The 21,727-nt window shown below is 34.8% G+C and overlaps 1 protein-coding gene across 1 annotated transcript; it reads right to left on the bottom strand.

The window, feature by feature from the left end:
- Window positions 1-680: 680 nt before the first annotated feature.
- Window positions 681-21,505, bottom strand: tmem62 (transmembrane protein 62). Its single transcript, XM_051132877.1, has 14 exons — window positions 20,880-21,505; window positions 19,011-19,122; window positions 18,801-18,938; window positions 15,836-15,881; window positions 15,546-15,687; window positions 15,339-15,463; window positions 12,975-13,097; window positions 12,661-12,816; window positions 12,325-12,484; window positions 11,318-11,431; window positions 9,190-9,274; window positions 8,988-9,083; window positions 6,353-6,471; window positions 681-6,279 (listed from the first exon to the last, which is right to left on the bottom strand). The coding sequence occupies exons 1-14, from the start codon at window positions 21,054-21,056 to the stop codon at window positions 5,959-5,961; spliced, it is 1,914 nt and encodes a 637-aa protein (XP_050988834.1). The 5' UTR covers window positions 21,057-21,505; the 3' UTR covers window positions 681-5,958.
- Window positions 21,506-21,727: the final 222 nt, after the last annotated feature.

Genomic DNA, 21,727 nt, shown 5'->3' with positions numbered 1-21,727 from the left:
TCCCTTTAAGTGTGCTGTAAGTCACTTTGTACCAACTAAATGGCCTAAATAATGACCTAAAATAATAATAGTTCATTTTTAACATTTAAAATTAAATGTAATAATGTTTGGCTTGCTCTAGTTTGTTGTTGAGTTTTTTTTTTCTTTTTATATTTTTGAAAGAAGTCCCTTATGTTCACCAAGGCTGCATTTATTTGATCAAAAATAAACACAGTAATATTGTTATATATTATTCTGATTTAAAATAACTGTTTCCATTTTTAAATATTTTAAAATACAATGCAAAGCTAAATTTTCAGCATCATTACTCCAGTCTTCAGTGTCATATGATCCTTCGGAAATCAATCTAATATGCTTATTTTCTGCTCAAGAAAGCTTAATATTTTTGTGTTATATATTTTTCAGGATTCTTTGATGAAAAAATGTTTAAAACAACAGCATTTTAAAAAAATACAAATATTTTGTAACATGACTTCACTGTCGATTTTGATCAATTTAATGCATTCTTGCTGATTAAAAGTATTATTAAAAAAATAAATTTTACTAACGCCAACTTTTAAACAGTAGTGGATGTGACAGGTATTAAAAATAGCTCTATTTGATTGGCTTTATCTACTACAAGTAAATTAATTGTACTTGTGAAGTCTCGCCTTTACATGAAAAAGAAACCACAAAATGTATGTCACAATATGAAACCCCTTTACTTTGTTGTACATGAATACAGCCAGATAAATCAATTTCCAATGCAAAATGACTCAGAGTTGCAGAAACATGACAAATATAAATTGAGGTCATTTCATGTTGAAAAACAACATTGTCAGTTGTAAAACAGAATAAAGAATCTATTTTTGGACATAATTTGTGGTGACAATTGTTAGAAGTAAATTCGGATTAAATACTAAGTAAATATGTATTTGTCTTTCACTGAAAATATACTATTTTGTGCCTTCCACAAAACAAATGTGAACAGTACTTTCCAACATGAGTAGAACTACAAAAGCCACGTGACCACAGGAACCGAGAATGCCCATAAAACAGTGCAGAATAACTGGAAGGAGTATACATTACAATATCAATGTGGATGAATACAGTAAAATCATTAAAAATGAATACAGTAATTAAAACCAAATCACATATCAGATCATATGACAAATCAGATATTTCATCATCAAACATTCAAAGTCCTATTGGTTCACCACAAATCTAGATTAACATACTGAGTAAATGTGGAATCTTCTAAAAATGTTCATTCTCCACCACCATGTGCCTTAAAACTGCAACAAAACTCTTCAAAATAACATTCGGGTCATTGAAAGACAAACTAGAGCAGCCTATTGTTCAAGTCTTTACTTTCCTGAGAGACAACAAAGACCTTGAGTGACCTGACACAACAGGAATGTCAGTGAATCCACCAGAAACTCTTGTCACAGCTCTTTCTGTCAAATCAAGTGGATTATGAGGGCAAAAAAGACAGACCTCAATGACAACACAGAGTTTCTTTTCAAACTAGCTGTTTTTACCCCCAAAATGGCCTTTGTCCTTAGGCTGTTTGTGTGGTTTGCAACTATAACAGAGCTGCTTGACAACGTTTCTCTAATAAACACGTAACAGAATTGTGCACATTTGATTGTTTCCATGTGTTCAGTGTTTTATTCTATATGCTACATTTGGATTTTCCTTCAGCAGTCTGAAATGTCTGGTTTTAATCTTCAGCATGTGTTGAAGTAGCCATTATTAAGTGTATTAACTAACCATAGTGCAACAAAAATGTTCTACATTCATGCTCCTCTATACAAATATAGTGGTTTAGTCCTTGAATATGTATTTAAATATGTATAATCAGTTTACAGAATTAACTGTTCAAAATCAAGTTCTTACACTGTTTCCCCTCTACAGCTGAAAATTTTCAACTTGAGCAAGAGACACGCTTATCGCGCGTTTGCGGCAATCACATCGCCTGCCGTGAATTTGCTTCTATTTGCGACTTTTCATCGACTTTGTATGTAATCTACTTGCACAAATAATTGTATTTGCTTTTGGTGTGCACACACCATTGTGAGATGTTTTTCGCGTCACTTGCGCAACTAAAAACATTGTACAGCGTACTTTCCTCCATTTTCTGATACAACTGGATGTGTCAAACCGGGGTGTGTCGATAAGCTCTTTGCTGATTGGCTTGTGCAACAATGCATCATGCGATTTTCCCGCTCTAGCTGAAAATTCTCAACTTGCACGGGAGACACGTTTATCGCGGATTTGAGGCAGTAGCGTTGCCCGGTGCGAATTGGTATCTATTTGCATCTTTGCATTGACCTTGTGTATCATCTTCTCGCGCAAATAATTGAATTAGATTCTGAATTCGCTTTTTTGTGCCACTTGTGCGAATAAAAACATCACACATGCTCTACTATATTTTCTAATACAACTGGATGTGTCAAACCAGACGTGACGATAAGTTGTTCACTGATTGGCTAGCACAACATTGCATCATGTAAATTTTTCCCGCTCCAGCTGAAAATGTTCAAAATCGGAGACGCGATTATCGCGTGTTCGCTGCAATCACGACGCCCAGCACGAATTTGTGTCTATTTGCATTCACTTTGTATGTAATCTACTTGCGTGAATAATTGAATTCACTTTTTGGTGTGCACACACCATCGTGGGACGTTTTTCGCGTAACTTGCACAGAAAAAAAAAAAAAAACATTGCGCAGGTTCTCCTCCATTATCTGAAACAACTGGACATATCAAACTGGTGTGCACACCATCGCAGAATGTTTGCATTTTCTGATACAAATGGATGCGTCAAACCATAAGTGTCGATAAGCTCTTCACTGATTGGCTTGCGCGACAATGCGTGACAATGCGTCATGCTATTTCCCACTCCAGCTGAAAATTTTCAACTTGCACGGAGAAGCGATTATCGCACATTTAAGGCAATCATGTTGCCCAGTGGCATCTGTTTGCATCGACTTTGTATGTACTCTACTCCCGGAAATAACGGAATTCGCTTTTGGTGTGCACACCATTACAGACTTGAGCAAATAAAACATAGCGCATGCTTTCCTCCATTTTCTGATACTACTAGAAAACCTGACGTGTCAATAAGCTCTGTGCTGATTGGCTGGTGCTACAATGTGTCATGCAAATTTCCCGCTCCAGCTGAAAATTTTCAACTTGCGCAGGAGACACGATTATTGCACGTTCGCATCACCCATCACGTAATGATATCTATTTACGTCTTTGCATTGACTTTGTATGTCAACAACCATCGCATACTCACAGAAATAAAAACATAAGCACGATAAGCTCTTCACTGATTGGCTTGTGCGACAATGCATTATGCGAATTTCCCACTTCAGCTGAAAATGTTCAACTTGAATTCAAAAGAATTCACTTTTGTTGTGCACACACTAAGACAATGGATAAAACTTACAGTAGGGCAGGGAAGAGGTCAACTTTGTGTTTCACACCAAAAAACTTCCTTACACGGCTCTTTAAAAATACTTAAAAGGTTAGTTTACTCGTTAAATTCTGTCATCTGTTACTCACCAACATCTCATTCCAAACCTATTAGACTTTCATTCATCGTTGAAACACAAATGATGTTTTTAATGATTGCTGAAAGATTTCTGTCCCTTCATTGAATGTTCATTCGAAAACAAAAAAAACCCTTTCCTGCATGGTTGAGCTTCTCTTAAAACATCTTCATTTGTGTTTCGGGGGTGAACGAAAGTCTAATAGGTTTGGAACAACACAAGGGTGAGTAATTAATGACAGGATTTCATTTTTGGGTGAAACATCTCTTTAATTCTGACAAATTCTCAATGTTGGCATTCTGTGTCAAATATTTTTGTACAATGGCTACTAAACTAAATTTAACATTGGCCAAGGCAATTACATGTCCCTTATATCACGGCGCAGTTTTCTTCTAGCAATAAAATAGTAATAATAATAATAAAAAAAAACTTAAATTCAGTATTTATTTAGTTAAGTAGCGGTGTAATGAATGGGATAATATACAGTCATCTGGTCATTAGACTTAAGATAATTGAATCTAGAGGTGTCCAAACCTGTTCCTAGAGGGCCACTGTCCTGCAGAGCTTAGCTCCAACTTTAAATTTAACACACTGGCCCTCCAGACCCAAGACACCCCTGGTCTAATCTGATTGGCCGAGCAGTGTTCCATACACGTTTAAAATTTGTTTTGCTTGTCATGATTTAACTTGGAACTATTTTAATTGGTGGAGAGAAAAATAAATAAATACATACATGTATAGTCAATATATAGCCATATTAAAGCTGCAGTCCGTAATTTTTACCGTTTGTCGAAAAAAAAGGTATCTTTTTTTACACGGGTCGTGCATCATAACTGCTCCTCAGTGCTGATGAATCTAATGTTTTGAGGTGTATGTGTGGGCTGTCAGTCATAGCACATCAGAATTACAGATGCTACGTTTTGGAAGTATGTCCAAAACAAGAAGTTTACCAGATAACGTCAAATGAACAAGTAAGTAACATGTCTGCCAGTGTTGTTTTGACCAACTGAAAAACATTTTACAATAAATCGTGCTATTAATGGCGGTTAAATCTAATAATCGCAGTTAGCTCAGATCACGTCAAACCGTGCAAATTATTATTGTTATACTTTGTTCTCAAATGGTTAATGTTAACATCAACATTGCGCGACTATGTGTATTTAATTTTTATTAGTCTTATCTGTAGATTTTAATTTCTGCATTCCTCAATTTTTATTTGTCATACCATTCGAATGTCATCTAAATAAATAGTTTTTTAACCTCAAAAAGCAATTTAATCTTCCTTAGAACTTCTCTTTGAAATACAAATCTTTTGTAAGTACAGTGCACATTTTAAAACTGGAATATCTCATTTCAGTCACAAACGTGTATTTCATTACCATCGTTTAAGACTCTATTTCCTTTATGTCAAGTTGAATTATTTAGGAGACTACGAATCATCCACCAGCTGCAGCATCCACACTCGCAATGTAGCCTAACAATAACATGAGCTAGGAGTCCTTGTATACAGACGTGATGTAATGATTATGTACATGCTCAATAATTGATTTTGGATCATTTTTAACCAAAAAGAGTTACAAAATGCAGCTTTAATTAATATTGACTTAAGGATGTATAAATATGTATAGTGTGTCCACCTTTTTCTTCACGTAAGAGCGGGCATAAGAGTGTACATTTTATTGGTCTGGCTTCCGGTCTCATCCGCATCCAGCGAGTTTTAGCTGTACAAAACAGCTCGCTTTACTGCTTGAGACTGCAAAATGGTGTCTTACCATGTTATTTTAGAGTATTATAATAATTATGAAAAACTGGTTAGTTCTTATTTCCCTATAGCTGATAATGAAAGTAGTAGTTTGTGTCAGGGTTCTTGACGATTGATGATATTTGATAATGACCAGGTTCATCCCTTGAATTATCCTTTTCATATTATACCTTGTCTACAGGTGTAAAAAAAATATCACCCCTTTTTGCTGTGTAGATAATATGTATTAAAAACAATATGAGTATTCATATTGACGGATTAGTGGCAGTTTCATGCAGAAACATTAAGAACATCAGGCAGTCTTATTCCTTTCTTGATTGCTCCTCACAAATAAAAACAAACATAATTTGATGTGTACTGTACATAATTCACAGTTTATCAAAGTAATAGGTATGCTTAACCACGCACATCTGGACGTCAACACAGACGGGAACTGGCTATAAAATCTACCAACGTGTCTTAGTGTCAAAGGAGGATCAGAACCAGGTTTGCAACGGCTCCGTCATCCACGTGTGATGCCATCATCGCTCCACAGACTGTTTTTTCTATACTAACGTGTATGGGAATGACTGGTGACTGTGAAGAGAGCAGTGAAAGGAGGGAAGAGCTTGGCACAAAACAATGATCCAGGTGAAGGCCTCTCTTCAAACGGTCACCGTCACAACGGCCGGTTTGTCTTGCTGCCGCCGGAGAAACTAGGAGGTGTTCCCCACCATGCCCTGTACACCAGCAGCAGACCCATGAGCAGGGCCCAGGTACGTACGGGAGACAGGAAGAATGCCAGCGGCCCGTAGGTCTCCAGCAGGAAGTAGCAAGAATAGGCCTGCCAAATCATGAGAACCAGCATGCCTAGGTGCATCGCCAGAGTCCTCCAGCGGCTGCGCGGCCGAGAGAAATGCAGGCGGAAGCTGGTGCCGCGACTCCTGTGGTGGAGACTCCAGCAGAGGTAATATGTCAGAGGCATATTGAAGAAGAGCACCTGTGGAGGACAGACGGCATGTTACGTCTCAGCCGTTACGACCGGTATGATCTGCACCTAGATCTTGAATTACCTGTATGACACCCACGACGTAGGTCAGACTGCCTTCGAGGAAATGGCCGTCCACAAACACGCCAAAAGCAAAGCAGGCTCCATTGTGTCCATCAATGACTTCCCCAATGAACCATGGACCTGAAAAACCAGTAGACTAAAAGCACTGTTCCTTCTTCAGAGTAATTGCAAGGACGTGTTGCGACCGAGGTCATCCTGACACATCTTCATTGCGCAAGTAAAGCTACACAATTATGTTCATCATTTCCCTAGATACCGTAATCATGATTATTCATTTCGGGTTGCCTCTTTTTAAGCGTCACAACAAAAGTGACACATAAAAAACATATCTGACTGCTTAAAGGAATATTTCAGCTCCCCCAAAAAATCTGTCATCATTTACTCACCCTCATGTCATTCCAAACCTGTATGACTTACATTATTCTGTCGAACACATAAGAAAACATAGACAGTAACATAACTGACACGTTTAAGGCCCAGAAAGCTAGTAAAGACATTGTTAAAAGAGTCTGAGCGCACGTCAAAGACTGACATGGAAGAGCACAAATTGTTGAATAAAGTCGTTGTTTCTCTGCACATAAAAAATATTCTCGCAGCTTCATAAAATTAAGGTTGAACAACATGTCACATGGACTATTTTAACAATGTCCTACCTACCTATCTGGGTCTTGAATGTGCCAGTTGCATTGCTGTCTATGCAGGGTCAGAAAGATCTTGAATAAATCTCGACTAAAGATTTTTCTGGTCGACTAATAGTCGTTTGTTTAAAGGATTAGTCGACTATTAGTTGCATGTTTATTAATACACCATACAAATCATAATAATGAGCCTTTAATTGCCTACATAGCCTAATAAGCGCACACGCAAAAGAAGCTTGCCACAGCACACCGGCAGAAGTAATAATTATGAACGTTTCAGGGGAAAAAAACAGCAACGAGACTGCATTTTAATAAATTTATTGATAAACTAGTGCTTTCTTTGTTCTCGGCTTAAGAGCTGAAGTCGGCGACACTGCCTCATCATCTCTGCAGTAGTGATGCGCCTATGGGTTTTATTCAGATTGTATAATCTGAGAATATTTGTTTTTTTATTTAAATTGGTTCATTAAAAGTGGACATTTCAATATAGAAAGCCTATATTTTTCATGTCTGTAAGGCAAGTATACACAGAGTTTTGAAGTTTCACGCTCAAGTTCACAGAGACGGCAGAAAGCTCATCCTGTTTGCTTTTATTATTTTAAAAAAGCGCAACGTTACGTTGCTATTCTGAGTGCACACAAGTATGTGTAGAGTCTTTACAGATTCGAAAGATGTATTACTTTTATCTGTATGACCAAAAATGACAGAGTATTGTAAGAGCAAGTCAGCGCACCGGCACCTCCATCTGTCATGTAGTAAGTGCGCTACTGTTTAGCTTCCACAATCCACACAGACACTTCAATAGCGCACATTTTTCTAGGCTAACATTAGATTAGGCGGCCGTGTAAAGCTGTTAATACTTGCATATTTCAGATGAAAAGCCATATTTGAGGTCAATGAATGATAGGTGAGCATTTGGATGTCCTGCATGATGTACTAGAGTATATTACCACCAGAGTCATTGACAGAATTTTTTAATCAGTGAAGGAAAATCAGAAGGCAGTCCGTTACTTTGACGGATTACACTGAGGGTGATCTATTGTAACTTGTAAGTGTAATTCCCACCCCTGTCCAGTTGGTAGCAAGTGTGCTCTAGTGTAGCAGCAGAGCACAGGATTCAGAACAAAAACCAAACTGCCACAAATCTTTTGCTATGCATTTGATTATGCACAGGCGAGTACTCAAAAGCTACAATGATCTATCACGCCACATTAAAGAGCGCCAAAACGGTATTTATTGTTTGAATTTCCTAATGAAATGGACAGAATTTGAAATCTGAGACTTTTTCATATTAAAAGTAACAAAGCACAAAAGCTTAGCCTAGGCTATTGCGATTTACTGGATGGGAGGCGCACTATGTACTGTTCATTCATCAACTGAAAACAGCATAGACCAAAAGACTGTCTGGGATTTAAGAATCTATATTGGTTCATAAAAATGAAAATCTATTAAAATCGAGAAATATTTTAGTGTCCTCAGCTGTCACTACAGGTGTGGTGTTGAACAGTCTCTGCTCATCTGTTCTCTTCAAAATGTTAAAGTCTAACGCAACCTCTAATTACCAAATACCAGCGTTGACGATCTACGATCAGAATTTTCATTTTTGGGTTAACTATTCCTTTAAGACAAACAAACTAACTAAAAAAAAAGTTGGGAATATGAATATTTTTATTTTGGTGCGACAAGTTGACCTGTATGGAATTCTGTAATCGGCACTTCAACAACTGTATTAGATTTTTATTTTTAGTTCATAACTGTATTAGATTACCTATGCAGCCTTCGGGTCAAGAGCTGGTTATGGGCATTTATAAAACTTAAGAGGCAATTATCTATAATATAATAATTATGTCATTATCATTCATTCTTGCTTCTGAATGGTCTGGTGGAAAAAACTGTCTTTCTGTATAAAATGATTACAGGCCTTCAAAAGTGGTAGTTTAAGTCATTATGTTTCATCAGTTTGTGAAACTGTTCGAGTGGTGTCAGGCGGTGACTTACCTAATGCTGTACACAGGTTGAACAGCAGCAGAGAGTAGAAGAACGTATTGCTCTTACTGACAAGATGCAGGGACATCCACGCTTGAGAAGACAGTCCTGATGGATTATAAGAGTATGTAGGGTCAAGTGTCAATTATGCTATGGAACTTATAGTCAGTTATAATGACAAGACAAGATTTATACATGAATACAACAGAAATACCTCTTGTAGAAGATACAGGCATAAATCTGAAGAGCACAAGCCCAGCAAGGTTTAGTAATACTATCCCCACAAAGGCAATCCGTGCCTGTGGGAACACACACAAACACACAGTCATTGAGATGCATTTAATAAAACAGTAAACTATTAAGAAACTTTTTATCATGTACTTTTGTGCTAAATGTGTTTTATGTAGAGATTTATTGTTGTATTCTTATCCCAGACACAGACTTTCAATCTAAAACTAAGAAAATCCACAATAAAATATTCATCATGACATTTTTAAAGCTATGATAATTTAAAGGGATAGTTCAGCCAAAAATGAAACAACCAATGCAAGTAATCTTATCGGCTAAGCTGTGCATCGCGTTGTGTTCTCCGTGTGAGGCAAATTCTGGCTTATTCCTTTCAGCACGTCTTCTTCCAGGACCAAAAAGTAGCCAAGATGTACCTGATGAATGTTCATGTTTATTTATGGAGGTGATGTGGGCGTCTACGGTACCTACATGTCCACGCATCTCACATGGATGTTTAAATTTTGAAAAGCGGAGCCACTCATGGGTGTGATTACATTAGAGATAATAAGTTTGGACGGAAAAAAATTGGAGCTCGCATTGGTATCATACGGATTACCTTATCAGAGAATATTTGTTTTCAATGTGACTTACTTCATTTAAAAGTAGACATTTCAAGATTTCTATACATATACTCAGTGAGATTTAGGTTGTTTTATTTACGTGTCTTTGAAGAGAGGTGACGGAGACTGAGACGGCAGAGAGCGCACCCTGTTTATTTTATTTATTTTACAAAAGCACATTGTTTTGTTGTTACTATGACTATACAAAAAAATAAAAGTAGACTCTTTGCAGTTTCAAATGATACTTTATTCTTATTTGTATGATCAAAAATGACGGAGTATTTTTAGTTCTTTTCGCGGTCATTAAGAAAAAACGAGACAGACTGCACCAGTGCGGTCTTTGACCCCAGAAGGTTAACAGTGTTTGCTGAGGGATGTTTTGTATGTCTGCGGGTTGAAGCGGGTTGTCCCACAGCAACATTAAAATAGTGTAGATTAGTGTACAATGTTTTATTCATTTAACATATTTAATATTGGGGGCATCCAAGTTATTTGACATATTTGAATTTTCTTTTTTAAAAAGTGACACAATAGTTACTTTCCCTGGTAATGAGTTCCTTTAATAATGATGTAACTCTCAGATTTCATCAAAAATATCTTAATTTGTGTTCTGAAGATGAACAAAGGTCTTACAGGTTTGGAACGACATGAGGGTGAGTAATTAATGACAGAATTTGGTAACACTTAATTTTAAGGTGTCATAATACAGAGTAATTACCCATTTAAATTCTTAGTAGTAGCCATTGTACTTACATGAAACAAAATGTACTTACCATGTAACTTAGTTATGGAACAGCCTGTAATTACAGTTTGTAATTATGTAGATGTAATAGGCAGATACTGTTACACATATGTAACAGACAGAGTCTGTTACACAGCTACATATGTAACCAAAAGATTGTTACATAAGTGTTGCATACTTTATACAACATAATTAAAAATGTAAGTACACAGACATAAGCTACTTAAAATAAAGTGTATCAAAATACTTTATTGTACTTAAACGTACTTCATGTGTATCTACAGCTTATCCAGCTGCACCTTAGTTTGATTTAACCAACCAGTACACAGCTTAAATACATGTAATTCCTTTCTAATTACATTAAAATGACAGAATATTACACAGGCATAAGCTACTTAAAGTGTATCAAGATTGTACTTAAGTGTACAAGTAGCTGTGTAACAGACTCGGCCTGTTACATATGTGTAACAGTAGCTGCCTATTACATTTACATAATTACAAATTACAGGCTGTTCCATAACTTATTTACATGGTAAGTACATTTTGTTTCATGCAAGTACAACAGCTACTACTAAGTACTTAATTAGGTAATTACTCTGTATTATGGACACCTTAAAATAAAGTGTTACCCAGAATTTTTATTTTTGGGTGAACTGTCCCTTTAACTGAAGAGTGAAGTAGATAGCTATTTTAATATTTGTTGTATAATCAATTTTTCACCATCACACGATGACTTGGTTTCATTTTCGTACCAGTATGTAGTGGTCTGTGAGGAGGATGAAGGACTGCATGAAGCCGAAGCTTGTAGTGAGATCTTCCTCCATTGTAAACTGCTGCTCTCGCACTTTTGAGCGACCTGCAGAGTCCTGGGACAGGGAGACAGAGAATAGGTGAGAAAAAGTCACTCTGTGCCATTTTCTTAAAATAGCACCACAACCATTTCTATATTTAAATAAACAATTTTAAAATAGCAAATAAAAACTACTGTAATTTGTATGAATTTAATTACATTTTTTTATTATTTATTTTCATTTATTTTTACAAAGTGCAGTTTATACGGTTTTCTGAGTGGTTTTAAAGGCATAGGTCACCCAAAAATGAAAATTCTGTCATTAATTACTCACCCTCATGACGTTCCAAACCCGTAAGACCTTCGTTCATATTCAGAACACAAATTAAGATATTTTTGATGAAATTTGAGAGCTTTCTGACCCCAGTAGCAACACACGCATTCAATGTGGTACTCTAGTGAACGTGCAGAGGAAACTGACACAGAAGAGAAGAAGCTGTTGAATAAAGTCGTTTTTTTTCTTTGCACACAAAAAGTATTCACGTAGCTGCATAAAATTAAGATTGAACCTTTCTGGGCCTTGATCGTGTCAGATGCGTTGCTGTCTATGCAGGGTCAGAAAACTCTCAGATTGCATCAAAAATATCTTAATTTGTGCTCTGAAGACGAACAAAGGTCTTACGGATTTAGAACAATATGAGGGTGAGTAATTAAGTCTTCATTTTTGGGTGAACTCTCCCTTTAAGCATGCTGTTATTCTGTGTGTTTGGTTGTTGCTGAAGTCCATTTATGTCTCCAGGACGTTTTGCCTAATTTGTCATCCACCAAGCAGAATTTGCTAAGATCAAACGCTTAGAAAAGCAATCACTTCTTCTCAGCAGTGCACCTCTTCTCAATAAGCCGCATCATTTGAAGGGTGAGTGACATGTTTAAAACTAGAGCTAGTGGTTTGTTTAAATCATTACCTACCTCCACTTTAACTCTAATAGTGTGCAGTCCAGTAGTGTATAGCGTTGGATCCCATTGTAGCACGTATAAAGGACCCCCTGTGCTAAACGCTTTCCCCAGTGAAACTCCATCCACGCTCACGTGCACAGCTGTGACTGGAGATTCAGAGAAGGCCAGAAGCCTACAAAACCAACACACAAAGCACATTCAGCAATAAGTGCAACCTCAGAATGTGACATTCTTGGTAGGACAGAACAAGACAAGCATGCAGGGTATAAAAATGAACGTCAGGTTCGGATGAGAGACGATAATGTTTCACAAGCGCTTGAAGGTTCAAGAGGACACACACAGAGACACCTGATGTGCGTGGAACTGCGGATACGACTCAGAGGTTCCACTCCCGGCTGCAGGTATTGGGCGTTTTTGGGATTGGTGATCAGCACAGCTGGCCAGTCCTCGAATCTCAAGTCAGTGAAACTAAGCAGGTCATGGTCGAAAGCCAATATCCTGTACCTGAACCAAGAGAGAACTGCGTATCACTGCTTTTTTAGGGAACAGCGATAAGTGTTCCTCATATATCAGCTGTTGTTCTTGTACTTGCTTACACAGTCAGCTATATTTACATCATGCGGCATTCCCTTGAGCGTGGGCCTTGTTCTTTGTGAACTTACCTGCGGTTGTCCATCCAGTCTCCCAGCTCTAACTCCAGCGTGCCTCCTTGATGTCGACTGTGCAGTACCGGCATGAAGCCTCCTAGTGTATGTAGGTGCCCACACAAATACGCTACGGCTGTACTGTAAAGAACAATGGATAATGTGAGATTCAGCAGAATATGATGAATATCATAAGATGTAATCTAGTGTCGCTTGCCAGCTCTTTAATATTTATTTAACATAAACGGCACTGAATGTGATATTATTTATACAGCATGCTGAGTGCCAAACACTGATTTCAGACCAGAATTCCTGCTTGAGAGTCATATGCTATGGTTTAGATGTAGGTCAGATGGCCAAATAGACGTCGGATTTAGAATGACATTTGAAAAGTGGCCTAAATCTAGTCACAGCCTCAGATGGCACAGTCACAGGCCATCCACAGGTCACTGACTGATTCTGATTCATTCTGCACAGAAATATTGTAAGCCCTTCCCTAATATGCAACAAAGGGATTTTTTTTTTTTTTTCAAAAAGAAACAAAGAAAAAGAAATAAAATATTCAGGTTTTTTGGAGTTACTTTTATATGGACTGAAACAAAAGTATGTAGGCTATATATTATATATATATATATACATATATAGTCTACATATAACAATTTCTACAGAAGTTTTTAGTTGTTTTTCATAGTGTTTTCATTACAATCTTGCTTCAAAAGATTGCTACCTCAAATAAATGCTGTCTTTGGAATATATCAAAGAATATGTCACGGTTTCCACAAAAAATATTAAGCAGCACAACTGTTTACAGTAATAATAACAAAAAATGTTTTTGAGCCTTAAATCAGTATATTAGAATGATTTCTAAAGGATTATGTGACACTAAAGACTGGAGTAATGATGCTATTGTTACTATTGTTACTATTTTTACTGTTTTTTTTGATCCAACAAATGCAACCTTGGTAAGCAAAAAAAAGACTTCTTTCAAAAAAAAAAAAAATGTGTCGACCCAAAACTTTTGAACATTTTTTACATTTTTTTTGCAGTAATTTATATTATTGTATTTAGGAGTGGGTGATATGACCAACATTTTATTTTATGGTAACAATATATATCACAATATATACATTTTTTAAATAGAATTTTTATATAATATATAATTACTATTTTTTGATCAAATAAATGCAGCCTTGGTGAGCAAAAGAGACTTCTTACAAAACCATTACAAAAAAGTATCAACCCCAAATTTCGTCTTTTTTTATTACACCTGTGCAATAATTTATATTACTGTATTATCATTTTATACGGACTGAAACTATATACACTACCAGTCAAGTTTTTGAACAGTAAGATTTTTAACATTTTCATCTGCTCACCAAGCCTGCATTTATTTGATCCAAAGTACAGCAAAACAGTAAAATTTTGAAATATTTTTTCTACTTCAAAAACTGCTTTCTATTTAAATATATTTTAAAATGTAATTTATTTCTGTGATTACATAGCTGAATTTTTAGCATCATTACTCCAGTCACATGATCCTTCAGAAATCATTCTAATATTCTGATTTGCTGCTCAAAAAATTTTTATTATTATTATTATTATTATAGCTAAGTAGATTTTTTTTTTCAGGCTTCTTTGATGAATAGAAAGTTCAGAAGAACAGCATTTATCTGAAATAGAAATCTTTTGCAACATTATAAATGTCTTTATCATCACTTTTGATCAATTTAAAGCATCCTTGCTAAATAAAAGTATTAATTTCTTTTAATTTCAGATAAATGCTGATCTTTGGATCTTTCTATTCATCAAAGAATCCTGAAAAAAAGTACACAACTGCTAAATATTGATAATAATAATAATAATAATAATAATAAATGTTTCTTGAACAGCAAATCAACATATTAGAATGAATTCTGAAGGTTCATGTGACACTGAAGACTGAAGTAATGATGCTGAAAATTTAGCTGTGATCAAAGGAATAAATTACATTTTAAAAATATATTTAAATAGAAAGCTGTTATTTTAAACCGTAAAAATATTTCACAATAGTGCTGCTTTTCCAGGCTTGGTGAGCAGAAGAGACTTCTTTAAAAAACATTAAAAAATTTTGACTGGTAGCGTACATTTAAAGTTGTTTTCTAACGTTTTCAGTACAGTACATATATATACATTTGGGACTCTTATTTTTTTCATGTTGCTCCTTTATTGTAATATAATCTCATTTCAGATAAACCAACCCCTAACAGAACACAAAAACAAACTGTGGTCACTTTATATGTTGGTCACATGCTCTCTTCCAGTCTAAGTGGGCGGTTATTGGCGGTCAGTGGGGGGAAAAAAATCAAATTGGTTGACAGTGTTACTGCAAGATTTTTTCCAAACCTCATGAGCTCTCGGATTCCTGGGAAGGGGGAGATGACAGTAGATGTGGTATAATGTCCAAACCAGATGGACTTGTTACTGCTCAGACTCTCCTCTCTAAAGCTCGCCAACATGTCCATTTGAGTCTATTGGGAACATTCACATTTCAGTCCAAAGGAAATGTTGTCATCACACTTACATAAGCAAAGCTAAAATTATCTCTCCTACCTGATTGATAATCCCAAAGAAGTTATAGGGTCGTTTGGGTCCAGGGGTCAGAGTGGCGTCGGCACAAATGAACGAATAGTTCCCAAAAGGAGTTCTGTGTATGTAGTGGAAGGATCCAACTTTCTGATTGGCAGAGTATTTTCTAAGCATTCAGTAATGGAGATGAATAAGACAAAAGAAATTTTTACCAGTCAGACTATTAAATATGCATTAAAAATGAATTTTTTAATGTCGAACCTTCTTCTAACTTTATAGCCCTTATGTTCTGCGTTCGCAATATTTGTACAGACCTGTAATAATTGTTCACGCTCTCCAGTGAAATAATATTAAAGGCATCTGAGGAGACAAAAAAAAAAAATCAGTCATGATTTCCTGGAAACGGAAGAAGTGCAAAATAACTGATAATGGGGCTCTTATTACATGTCTGGCTGCTTTCGTAATGTAACACCAGTTAAAGGACCTGTGGGGAAATGGGATAATGGGAATAGAGGAAAAATGATACGTGAGCTATGCGAGTTCATTACAGATGTTCATTAGTCTCCACCAGTCGATGCAGTCTTCGTAGCTAAATATTAATATACTAATACCAGATTAAACACAGCTACTGCACACTTTACTCAGAGAGGTATGTATATTTAATCTGTTTATTTTAAATGTAATTAGTCCAGTTCCTTCATTTAACTGAATATTAAACATTAAATGACTTTCAATTGGCTGGGATTCTGTTGCACTTCAAAGCATTTCGATTTAACGTGGATTTGTCATTGGAAACTTAACGTTTCACACCTGGTTGGTTGTAAAATGAGGCTTGAAGAGCTATGGCAAAATGTAATTCTTACAGACCTGATGTAAACCTGATGTTCAGTCTGTTTCTTACACAAAGCTATCAAATGGCTTATTAGGACTTGGAATGTAGTGTATGGATACTTATGGATTTATAGTATGAATTAGCAACCAACTGTATGTAAAAGAGCAGCATGAACGTTCAACTAAATATCTCCTTTTGTGTTTGACAGACACAAAAAAAAAAAAATCATACAGATTTAAAATGAGGTGTATCTGAGCATCAAATGAATAATTTAAATAATAAAAGTTGCCATTGTAACTAACTGAAATAAAATAAAGTGAAGTACTAAAATTACAAAAAAAAAAAAAGTAAAAATAATTTTTGTAAAAAAAGAAAAAATACAAATACAATACAAATAATTTAAAGCTAAATAGAAATCTTTTTAAAAAACTAATAAAAATGAAAAAGCACATAACAAAAATACTTAATTTGAATAACTTTAACAATAAAATGAAAACTGATTATATAAAAATAAAAGCTTTTTTTAAAGTCTCTTATGCTCTTCAAGGCTGCATTTATTTGATAAAAACAGTAATACTGCGAAATCTTATTACAATATAAAATAATGGTTTTTATTTTAATATACTTTAAATCGAATTTATTCCTGTGATGCAAAGCTGCATTTTCAGCATCATTACTCCAGTCTTCACTGTCACATGATCCTTCAGAAATCATTCTAATATACTTATTTATTATTAGAATCATCAATGTTGGCAACATTTGTGCTGCCAAAGATTTTTTTGGAACCTGTGATTGTTTTTTCAGGATTCTTTAATGGATAAAAAAAAAAAAAAAAAAAAAAAAAAAAACAGCATTTATTCAAAATATAAATCTTTTCTAACAATATAAGTCTTTACTATCACTTTTTTTAAATCAATTTAACACATCCTTGCTTAATAAAAGTATTAATTTCTCAAAAAAAGAAAGAATAAAATGTACTGACCCCAAACTTGTGAAAAGAATATCACTTTTTAGAAATTTAACACATCCTTGCTGAACAAAAGTATTATTTTCTTTCAAAAAAAGAGAGAATAAAAATGTACTGACCCGTGAACGGTGGTGTATATTGTTAGAAAATATTTCTATTTTAAATAAACGCTGTTCTTTTTAACTTTTGTTTAAAGAATTCTTAAAAAAAGTATCACAATTTCCAACAAAATATTAAGCAGCACAACAGTTTTTAACATTGATAATAAATCAGCATATTAGAATGATTTCTGAAGGATCATGTGACACAGAATACTGAAATAATGATGATGAAAATTCAGCTTTGATCACAGGAATAAATTTGAATATAAAATATTTCACAACATTAAATTTTCCTGTATTTTTGATCAAATAAACGCAGCCTTGATGAGCATAAGAAACTTCTGTAAAAACGTTACTGATCCCAAACTTTTGAACGGCAGTGTATTTCAAAATATGCATAAAATACTGTAACAGTATATAAATAATACTCAAATAACACTGCTGACTAAATGATGACAGAAATTTCATTTTTGGATGAACTATCCCTTTAAATCAAGATAGTAACTTGGAGGAGAAATCATAAACAGCCTCATGATTGCAAAGTTGATATTAATCCACTGAAGTTTGCTCTGTGTCACAACAAGCTGGCAATATCCTGTTTTAATAGAGCTGGGCTTCATTTCAAGTCATTAGTGTGACATAAGAGTGTCCAGCTGTCTTCACTCAATGTCCTTTAATTGTTTTATTGCCAACAGACACTCGGACAAAGACGAACAATTTATTTGTCCCTGACCAACGGTGACGTGCAAAGAGTAAACTTAATTCTTCTCTTTGTTTAGATCTCCCGCACAAACCTCAAGACGCTTTCATAATGATTTCTAAACACAACTGACATAAGAAAACAAAGCTAAGGTGTCCGATTTGTGTCAGTTTTTGTGATGTTAAAATATTTTTCCTATCCCACTGTAACATGCAACTGTACGTAAGCTCCGTTTATAAGGTGTGTAAACATTTTATCATTCAAGCCCGATACAGCAACATTGGCTCAGCCAATGGTGTGATTTTGGGGCGGGACTATCTGTTTTACTGACCAATGGCAGGCAAGCAGTGTGTTCAACACAATTTAATTTCATTGTGTAGCTATCGTACATTTTGGTGAATTGGTGGCTAATTCGTATGAATTTGTATGATCTGAAATCAGCACCTCTTAATATATTACTCCATCCCTTAAAGGGACAGTTCACCCAAAAATGAAAAATGACTACTGATGTCACATGGACTATTTTAACGATGTCCTTCAAAAATCAAAAATATCTTAATTTGTGTTCCTTACGGGTTTGGAACGATATGAGGGGGAGTAATGCATGATACAATTTTCATTTTTGGGTGAACTATCCCTTTAAAGATCATCAAAACAAAAAAAAAAGTAAATAAATTACCATGGTTTCCTCGAATGTCAATCCATTTTGTTCGTTCTAGCACTCGTGATCTTTTAAGGACGTTGTGGTAGGCCTGCCACTCCACTTCATGTTGAAGAGAGCCCATTTTACTCTCAGTCTTCGCATCTGTTAAGTCCCCTGTTAAAGAAAGTAAAACTGTAAATCGAATTTGATTATGTATACAGTATACAGTAATGTATGGCAGCTCACCTGTGGCCAGCACAAGATCAGGTTTTATCACATCAATAGTGTCAGTACAGAATCTTTCGAAGTCTGGAATGCGCCTCGGATCGTGGAAACGACTGATATGGATGTCGGAAACCTGCACAGAGGAATCAGCATGTTTAGAAATGAGCTAATAATGAGGTTTCCTGCAGGCCTGTGTGTAGTTAACAGTGAGTGTTGGAAATCTCACACATAAAACTTGCCTATTTATAGAACAAGTGTCACTGGCATATTAGAGGAGGCATCTCTTATGTGCAAGTCAGTACACAGCTAAAGGTTTCATGTTTTAGCAAGTAAATTATAACATTAGGGCTTCATGCACACTGTACATACACGAATGATGACATGCTTTTGGTTTGTAGAATGTCATATATACAGCAGATAAAAATACAATAAAAATCAAAGAATCGTGTTATTTTTATACATATATATATATATATATATATATATATATATATATATATATATCTAATGCTACATTCAAATATAATTTTTATGATAAATAATGGGTGTGATAGTAAATATAATTATTAAAATGTTTTATAAACTGTGAAAGCCTACACCACTTTCAATCAAAGATGTTTTAAATTATAATTTCATTATAGTTTCATTAAAAAAAGTATATATATATATAAACGTATATATATATACATACATACATATATATGAATATACACACACACACACATATATATATATATATATATATATATATGTGTATATATATATTTTCTATCAAATACTGATATAATATATAATGCATGCAATATAATAATATAGTATAATCCAATTCAATATAATATTATATATATATATATATATATATATATATATAAAATTGCTAATGCTACATTCAAATATAATTTTTATGATAAATAATGGGTGTGATAGTGTAATTATTAAAATGTTTTATAAACTGTGAAAGTCTACATCCCTTTGAATCAAAAATGTTTTAAATTATAGATTCATTAAAAATATATATATATTATAATTTTTTTAAATTAAACTATAAAAATAAATGACATATTTTGAAATGCCATTACATATTTTGAAATTGTGTTATTCTATAATTAATAGAAACACTGAATATCCTGAATATAATAAAATACTGATATAATATATAATGCATGCAATATAATAATATAGTATAATACTATATATATATATATATATAACATTTCGGATGCTATTATAATACAATATAATATCAAAATGTTTTTATATTTACATTTTAGATTAATTTTTAGATTTATAGTTTTATATTTTATATATTTTATAGTAATAATAGTGTTTTGTACCATATTTAAATAAGTAAATAAATTCATAAATATATAGCAAATATAAACAAATATGTTCTAATAGAGGAAAGTCTTGTAGGCCAATATTTCCTATTAACAGTTACATGCTAATATTAATATTTACTAATGAAATCAGTATACTATTAAGTGTAAGCTACTTATGCTTGATTACACTAATAACTACAAGTATGTGATCTCACGAAAAATAAATGTCCTTTTAATTTTTCCTAACACACATCTGCAGACAATTGCACATTCATTTAATGTCTCGTCGTGATCACACCAATACAATTTATTGAGTATTCATGGTCATACACTCTACAGCTATACTGTAGACATCTGATGTCATGTTAGAGGCCAGAATATTCCGACCTTTTCGTGCTTAAATATTTCACACAACAATCCTCTTCACTGCACGAATAATAAATTATTATGGCAGAGCACAAAATAAAAGCCATCCCTCAATCAATCACATGATCAGCTCATTGACAGACTAATGACAGCGCGACACGTTTTTCATGACCTCTCACACACCGCGGCGCAAACCTCTGCTCACCTGCACGAACCAAAATATATTGTCCAGCTGCCCGTCGGGATACGGCGGGCCGTTGTTTCTGGACTGATGTAAACTGCGCTTCGGGTGCCAAGCGGTGTCATAGCTGTCAAACACCCAGGAAGTGAAGCACGCGAGCAGCAGCCCAACAATCACCAGAGCCGCGAACAGCCGGAGCATCCTGCCGAAAACACGCTGCCTTCACTGAGATCCCGGACGAGCCGCCGCTCACTCGCTTTTCTTCTTCATGCTGGAGGAGCCTAATGGGGAATTCAGACAGCCTTACATCCTCGGGCACTCGCCTCAGCGAACGCCAGACACAGCCGCAATGGACGAGCAAATCAGCGCGCTGTAATCGCCAACATCATCCATTGGAAACTTCCGGGTGGCAGGATCCTGTCCGCTGAAATAAAACTGAGGGAAGGGAAAGCGGACCGACGGGGGCGGGGCTACGCGCGGAAGTTATTACTTAATTTTTTTTTATATAATACAAAATAAAATAAATACAATAAATATAACAAATATTAATATATCAAATATATATTGATAAATCAATATTAAAAGCATTTAAAAATTGTATTACTACACTATTTTGATTATTGTTATAGGCACTGGTTAGCAAGAACTAATTTACAGGTGTTAATTAGATTTTTTTTTTTTTTTTTTTTTTTTAATAAATCAATCCGTGTTTTTTCTTGTCATAGGAGTACTGTAATGATACTGCATGCATTAATGTTGTTGCTAAAACCAATTGTTTACAGGTCAAATCAGACTCAAAAAACTAATTATAAACTTTCCTCAGACAGCATTTCCACATGATAGACAGCTTTGCATTTTTTATTAAAATATTA

This window comes from Labeo rohita, chromosome 17, assembly GCF_022985175.1.
Source record: "Labeo rohita strain BAU-BD-2019 chromosome 17, IGBB_LRoh.1.0, whole genome shotgun sequence".
Classification (NCBI taxonomy): Eukaryota; Metazoa; Chordata; class Actinopteri; order Cypriniformes; family Cyprinidae; genus Labeo; species Labeo rohita.
The sequence above is the reverse complement of the archived record's forward strand: the minus strand, read 5'-3'. Positions and strand labels throughout refer to the sequence as shown.